Source organism: Oncorhynchus masou, chromosome 29, assembly GCF_036934945.1.
Source record: "Oncorhynchus masou masou isolate Uvic2021 chromosome 29, UVic_Omas_1.1, whole genome shotgun sequence".
NCBI classification, from domain to species: domain Eukaryota; kingdom Metazoa; phylum Chordata; class Actinopteri; order Salmoniformes; family Salmonidae; genus Oncorhynchus; species Oncorhynchus masou.
The window spans coordinates 79,128,736-79,136,679 of NC_088240.1; the positions used below are offsets into that span (position 1 = coordinate 79,128,736).

Sequence of the window (7,944 nt, forward strand, 5' to 3'; positions counted from 1 at the left end):
CCTTCTCTTCCTTGTTTAGGGTCTGGTTCGCCACTTCCCTCACTCCTCCCTTCTCTTCCTTGTTTAGGGTCTGGTTCGCCACTTCCCTCACTCCTCCCTTCTCTTCCTTGTTTAGGGTCTGGTTCACCACTTCCCTCACTCCTCCCTTCTCTTCCTTGTTTAGGGTCTGGTTCGCCACTTCCCTCACTCCTCCCTTCTCTTCCTTGTTTAGGGTCTGGTTCGCCACCACTTCCTCACTCCTCCCTTCTCTTCCTTGTTTAGGGTCTGGTTCGCCACTTCCCTCACTCCTCCCTTCTCTTCCTTGTTTAGGGTCTGGTTCGCCACTTCCCTCACTCCACCCTTCTCTTCCTTGTTTAGGGTCTGGTTCGCCACTTCCCTCACTCCTCCCTTCTCTTCCTTGTTTAGGGTCTGGTTCGCCACTTCCCTCACTCCTCCCTTCTCTTCCTTGTTTAGGGTCTGGTTCGCCACTTCCCTCGCTCCTCCCTTCTCTTCCTTGTTTAGGGTCTGGTTCGCCACTTCCCTCACTCCACCCTTCTCTTCCTTGTTTAGGGTCTGGTTCGCCACTTCCCTCACTCCTCCCTTCTCTTCCTTGTTTAGGGTCTGGTTCGCCACTTCCCTCACTCCTCCCTTCTCTTCCTTGTTTAGGGTCTGGTTCGCCACTTCCCTCACTCCTCCCTTCTCTTCCTTGTTTAGGGTCTGGTTCGCCACTTCCCTCGCTCCTCCTTCTCTTCCTTGTTTAGGGTCTGGTTCGCCACTTCCCTCACTCCTCCCTTCTCTTCCTTGTTTAGGGTCTGGTTCGCCACTTCCCTCACTCCTCCCTTCTCTTCCTTGTTTAGGGTCTGGTTCACCACTACCCTCACTCCTCCCTTCTCTTCCTTGTTTAGGGTCTGGTTCGCCACTTCCCTCGCTCCTCCCTTCTCTTCCTTGTTTAGGGTCTGGTTCGCCACTTCCCTCACTCCTCCCTTCTCTTCCTTGTTTAGGGTCTGGTTCGCCACTTCCCTCACTCCTCCCTTCTCTTCCTTGTTTAGGGTCTGGTTCACCACTACCCTCACTCCTCCCTTCTCTTCCTTGTTTAGGGTCTGGTTCGCCACTTCCCTCACTCCTCCCTTCTCTTCCTTGTTTAGGGTCTGGTTCGCCACTTCCCTCACTCCTCCCTTCTCTTCCTTGTTTAGGGTCTGGTTCGCCACTTCCCTCACTCCTCCCTTCTCTTCCTTGTTTAGGGTCTGGTTCGCCACTTCCCTCACTCCTCCCTTCTCTTCCTTGTTTAGGGTCTGGTTCGCCACTTCCCTCACTCCTCCCTTCTCTTCCTTGTTTAGGGTCTGGTTCGCCACTTCCCTCACTCCTCCCTTCTCTTCCTTGTTTAGGGTCTGGTTCGCCACTTCCCTCACTCCTCCCTTCTCTTCCTTGTTTAGGGTCTGGTTCGCCACTTCCCTCACTCCTCCCTTCTCTTCCTTGTTTAGGGTCTGGTTCGCCACTTCCCTCACTCCTCCCTTCTCTTCCTTGTTTAGGGTCTGGTTCGCCACTTCCCTCACTCCTCCCTTCTCTTCCTTGTTTAGGGTCTGGTTCGCCACTTCCCTCACTCCTCCCTTCTCTTCCTTGTTTAGGGTCTGGTTCGCCACTTCCTTCACTCCTCCCTTCTCTTCCTTGTTTAGGGTCTGGTTCGCCACTTCCCTCACTCCTCCCTTCTCTTCCTTGTTTAGGGTCTGGTTCGCCACTTCCTTCACTCCTCCCTTCTCTTCCTTGTTTAGGGTCTGGTTCGCCACTTCCCTCACTCCTCCCTTCTCTTCCTTGTTTAGGGTCTGGTTCGCCACTTCCCTCACTCCTCCCTTCTCTTCCTTGTTTAGGGTCTGGTTCGCCACTTCCCTCACTCCTCCCTTCTCTTCCTTGTTTAGGGTCTGGTTCGCCACTTCCTTCACTCCTCCCTTCTCTTCCTTGTTTAGGGTCTGGTTCGCCACTTCCCTCACTCCTCCCTTCTCTTCCTTGTTTAGGGTCTGGTTCGCCACTTCCTTCACTCCTCCCTTCTCTTCCTTGTTTAGGGTCTGGTTCGCCACTTCCCTCGCTCCTCCCTTCTCTTCCTTGTTTAGGGTCTGGTTCGCCACTTCCCTCGCTCCTCCCTTCTCTTCCTTGTTTAGGGTCTGGTTCACCATTTTCCTCACTCTTCCCTTCTCTTCCTTGTTTAGGGTCTGGTTCGCCACTTCCCTCACTCCTCCCTTCTCTTCCTTGTTTAGGGTCTGGTTTGCCACTTCCCTCGCTCCTCCCTTCTCTTCCTTGTTTAGGGTCTGGTTCGCCACTTCCCTCGCTCCTCCCTTCTCTTCCTTGTTTAGGGTCTGGTTCGCCACTTCCCTCACTCCTCCCTTCTCTTCCTTGTTTAGGGTCTGGTTCGCCACTTCCCTCACTCCTCCCTTCTCTTCCTTGTTTAGGGTCTGGTTCACCACTTCCCTCACTCCTCCCTTCTCTTCCTTGTTTAGGGTCTGGTTCGCCACTTCCTTCACTCCTCCCTTCTCTTCCTTGTTTAGGGTCTGGTTCGCCACTTCCCTCACTCCTCCCTTCTCTTCCTTGTTTAGGGTCTGGTTCGCCACTTCCTTCACTCCTCCCTTCTCTTCCTTGTTTAGGGTCTGGTTCGCCACTTCCCTCACTCCTCCCTTCTCTTCCTTGTTTAGGGTCTGGTTCGCCACTTCCCTCACTCCACCCTTCTCTTCCTTGTTTAGGGTCTGGTTCGCCACTTCCCTCACTTCTCCCTTCTCTTTCTTGTTTAGGGTCTGGTTCGCCACTTCCCTCACTCCTCCCTTCTCTTCCTTGTTTAGGGTCTGGTTCGCCACTTCCCTCACTCCACCCTTCTCTTCCTTGTTTAGGGTCTGGTTCGCCACTTCCCTCACTCCTCCCTTCTCTTTCTTGTTTAGGGTCTGGTTCGCCACTTCCCTCACTCCTCCCTTCTCTTCCTTGTTTAGGGTCTGGTTCGCCACTTCCCTCACTCCTCCCTTCTCTTCCTTGTTTAGGGTCTGGTTCGCCACTTCCCTCACTCCTCCCTTCTCTTCCTTGTTTAGGGTCTGGTTCGCCACTTCCCTCACTCCTCCCTTCTCTTCCTTGTTTAGGGTCTGGTTCGCCACTTCCCTCACTCCTCCCTTCTCTTCCTTGTTTAGGGTCTGGTTCGCCACTTCCGTCCGGTCATGGAGAGCCGCATCTCGGAGTACCACAAGAAGAACCCTGCCAGGGAGGCTGACATTGAGATGATCTGAGACAGATATCAGACTGAGACTAAACTCCCTGCTCCTAACATGCTGATCTTATCACTCCTCACTTCAAATCATTTCCATTGCTCAATTGCTCCGCTTCCGTTTTATTGGGTATTTACTGTATGTTAATGAACCTAGCACCTATTCAATACCGACCCACTTTGTTTGTTTTCATGCATGATTGTTATTGTGTTCATGTATTCATTCATTTCATGTATGTACTTCAGATGACCTCTGAATATACAAGGAAAGTGCACACTAATAAAGTTCAATCAATCTGGTCTTGATTTAGTTGTTTTCTGTAGCCTACTCTATACTTTTATCATCTACAAACATCAAGAGAAGAGAAGAGGGGAGTAATTTTACATCATGTTTAATGACAGGTTGTGAGAGGAACATTTGTGTGGATGCCTGTAGCAACCCAATGTGGACATGTGAGTTAATGCATGTACTGGTGTGTAAACAGTACCTGTAACTGGGCTGTATTTATGGTGACATTAGTGCAGTCCAGAGTTATTTCACTATCAGAAAAATATCCAATCGTTCTTTCTTAACCAGCATGGAATGCCACTGTTGGTCTGTCTGAACGCAGGAGTGCCGTAATAATGTAATATGCTATATAATATACACTGCTCAGAAAAATAAAGGGAACACTAAAATAACACATCCTAGATCTGGATGAATGAAGTATTCTTATTAAATACTTTTTTCTTTACATAGTTGAATGTGCTGACAACAAAATCACACAACAACTATCAATGGAAATCAAATTTATCTACCCATGGAAGTCTGGATTTGGAGTCACACTCAGAATTAAAGTGGAAAACCACACTACAGGCTGATCCAACTTTGATGTAATGTCCTTAAAACAAGTCAAAATGAGGCTCAGTAGTGTGTGTGGCCTCCACGTGCCTGTATGACCTCCCTATAACACCTGGGCATGCTCCTGATGAGGTGGCGGAGGGTCTCCTGAGGGATCTCCTCCCAGACCTGAACTAAAGCATCCACCAACTCCTAGACAGTCTGTGGTGCAACGTGGCATCTGGGAAACATGATGTCCCAGATGTGCTCAATTGGATTCAGGTCTGGGGAACGGGCGGGCCAGTCCATAGCATCAATGCCTTCCTCTTGCAGGAACTGCTGACACACTCCAGCCACATGAGGTCTAGCATTGTCTTGCATTAGGAGGAACCCAGGGCCAACCGCACCAGCATATGGTCTCACAAGGGGTCTGAGGATCTCATCTCGGTACCTAATGGCAGTCAGGCTACCTCTGGCGAACACATGGAGGGCTGTGCGGCCCCCCAAAGAAATGCCACCCCACACCATGACTGACTCACCGCCAAACCGGTCATGCTGGAGGATGTTGCAGGCAGCAGAACGTTCTCCACGGCATCTCCAGACTCTGTCACGTCTGTCACGTGCTCAGTGTGAACCTGCTTTCATCTGTGAAGAGCACAGGGCGCCAGTGGCGAATTTGCCAATCTTGGTGTTCTCTGGCAAATGCCAAATGTCCTGCACGGTGTTGGGCTGTAAGCACAACCCCCACCTGTGGACATCGGGCCCTCATACCACCCTCATGGAGTCTGTTTCTAACCGTTTGAGCAGACCCATGCACATTTGTGGCCTGCTGGAGGTCATTTTGCAGGGCTCTGGCAGTGCTCCTCCTTGCACAAAGGCGGAGGTAGCGGTCCTGCTGCTGGGTTGTTGCCCACCTACGGCCTCCTCCACGTCTCCTGATGTACTGGCCTGTCTCCTGGTAACGCCCCCATGCTCTGGACACTACGCTGACAGACACAGCAAACCTTCTTGCCACAGCTCGCATTGATGTGCCATCCTGGATTAGCTGCACTACCTGAGCCACTTGTGTGGGTTGTAGACTCCGTCTCATGCTACCACTAGAGCGAAAGCACCGCCAGCATTCAAAAGTGACCAAAACATCAGCCAGGAAGCATAGGAACTGAGAAGTGGTCTGTGGTCCCCACCTGCAGAACCAGTCCTTTATTGGGAGTGTCTTGCTAATTGCCTATAATTTCCACCTGTTGTCTATTCCATTTGCACAACAGCATGTGAAATGTATTGTCAATCAGTGTTGCTTCCTAAGTGGACAGTTTGATTTCACAGAAGTGTGATTGACTTGTGTTGTTTAAGTGTTCCCTTTATTTCTTTGAGCAGTGTATATATGTTAATCAACAAAGGGACATCCATCACTTCATATATTCACAAAATAAAGGTTTAAAGTTCCTGGGTTCCTTCAAGTTCCTTCATCAGCAACCTAGTATATCGGATGGTGTGGTTACACCCCACAGGGGTGTAAAAAGGGGGATTATGAGGATTCTGTGTTATGCACTATAGCCCGTTACCATATGTGATTGAATATTATCTGCTGTTGGCTTGTGTGGATGTCTGTACAGTGGGGCAAAAAAGTATTTAGTCAGCCACCAATTGTGCAAGTCCTCCCACTTAAAAAGATGAGAGAAGCCTGTCATTTTCATCATAGGCACACTTCCACTATGACAGACAAAATGAGGGAAAAAAATCCAGAAAATCACATTGTAGGATTTTTAATGAATTTATTTGCAAATTATGGTGGAAAATAAGTATTTGGTCAATAACAAAAGTTTATCTCAATACTTTGTTTATATACCCTTTGCTGGCAATGACAGAGATCAAACGTTTTCTGTAAGTCTTCATAAGGTTTTCACACACCGTTGCTGGTATTTTGGCCCGTTCCTCCATGCAGATCTCCTCTAGAGCAGTGATGTTTTGGGGCTGTTGCTGGGCAACACGGACTTTCAACTCAAATATTTTTTATGGGGTTGAGATCTGGAGACTGGCTACCAGGAGACAGAATAACATGAAGACAGGAACTGTGCAATGAGTTGGGGGGGGGGGGGCACATTCAGAACGTAGTATTGCGGGAACAAACGGTCTTTTGTTAGATAACAGGAGCCCGGTGCTAGATAACGGTTTCAAACATGAGCGCATAGATATTCTTCACAGCAACAGTTACATCTATCAACTGGAGCGCCCGGGGGCCAGGACCAGCTCTGCGCCAACAATCAACGATAGGCTGGGTGAGTCTAAACCACGCCCAGTCTCTACTCTGACAGGCCAGCTCGGAAGCAGGAACCATTTCTGTCAAGAGTATATTATGATATCTTTGTCAAGAACATGTCAGTTCTCGGTTTGCCCTGCGAGGTGGGACAGAGAGCCCGTATATACGAAAATTGCATTTACCACTTATTGCTTAGCTAATAAAAAATACATAGCACACAATCGGTGACTCATTGTCATATTTATCCTGATACCAGATTAGAATTGACGCGACCCTAATAATACGCCCAAGTGCGTTACAGGAATAAATATGTGGAACTCAATATTCGCTGCGCCTTGGTCCCGTTCTTAAGACAACAGTGACACTCAGAGAGAGGGAGAGAGAGAGAGAAAAGGGGAGAGGAGGATGGGATGGGAGGTCTCTCAGCAGTAACAAAATGCAATTCAATCCATTTAATTTAACACACACAGACACAAATTAAACACAGCATTAGACAGATTTTTATAAGCAAACTTTGAGAAAATGAGTGATCTTGAAAAGGTTTGACTCTCCCATGGCCTTAAACACCCCCATCTTTGAATGTTTTTTAAAACGTTCCCTTGTTCCATTACATCACAAAGTCTTTGGCTATATTCCACAGAGGACACCTGTTAAATTCCCATGTATTGGTCCACTGAGACCAGTGTCTATATAAAGAAGGGGACTGAGCCCAGTAGACTACATTAGATCTGAAGAGACATTGTTTCAGAATGAGGGGTGTTGTAGCTCTGCTGGTGTTGCTGTACTGTCTGTCTCAGGCACATCAGTGTTAGACCTTCCAGAGTCACCTTTATTCAAATACATTTGCATGTACAGGAATTCGACTGTGTGAAATGGTGCTGCCACAATAAACAGAATATATAGACAATAAACAGAATATACAGTGAAGAAAATGTTATGTGAAGAGACAGCCCTGAAAATGTTCATATTGTCTCGTGTCATAAATAATACTTGGTTCCTGCCTTTGCTTGGTAAACGTATGAGGGGGGGCAGGGGGGAAATGACCCCCTCCTTAGGACCATCTGTCAGAATGCCCAGAATATGGCCTATAGGTTAAGTTAGGAGACGGTGACAGACACATGCAGGAACCAACCCTATGAACCATGCCTATGTAACTTGTCTGTGTAAGCAGTATTTAAGAGATCAAATGGGGCTGGCCCGACGGAGCAGACTTCTGACCGGTACTTTATGCATCTAAGTTTGACTGTGACCTCTCCAGCTTGCTGACAATAAATACTGATTCATCTAAGTTTGACTGTGACCTCTCCAGCTTGCTGACAATAAATACTGAATCATCTAAGATTGACTGTGACCTCTCCAGCTTGCTGACAATAAATACTGATTCATCTAAGATTGACTGTGACCTCTCCAGCTTGCTGACAATAAATACTGATTCATCTAAGATTGACTGTGACCTCTCCAGCTTGCTGACAATAAATACTGATTCATCTAAGTTTGACTGTGACCTCTCCAGCTTGCTGACAATAAATACTGATTCATCTAAGTTTGACTGTGACCTCTCCAGCTTGCTGACAATAAATACTGATTAATACTGCCCTCCACATCCGGCCTCTTCACCTGTGGGATGGTCTGAGATGAGCCACCTGGACAGCT

The 7,944-nt window shown here is 48.1% G+C and overlaps 1 protein-coding gene across 1 annotated transcript in view; it reads left to right on the forward strand.

The window, feature by feature from the left end:
- LOC135521330 (NADH dehydrogenase [ubiquinone] flavoprotein 1, mitochondrial-like) overlaps positions 1 to 3,514 on the forward strand; it is a 28,606-nt gene extending 25,092 nt beyond the window's left edge. The window contains exon 11 of the mRNA XM_064947247.1: positions 3,141 to 3,514. Coding sequence (XP_064803319.1) covers positions 3,141 to 3,236 — 96 coding nt within the window. The 3' untranslated portion in view covers positions 3,237 to 3,514. The remainder of the gene's footprint in view (positions 1 to 3,140) is intronic.
- The last annotated feature ends 4,430 nt before the right edge of the window (positions 3,515 to 7,944 follow it).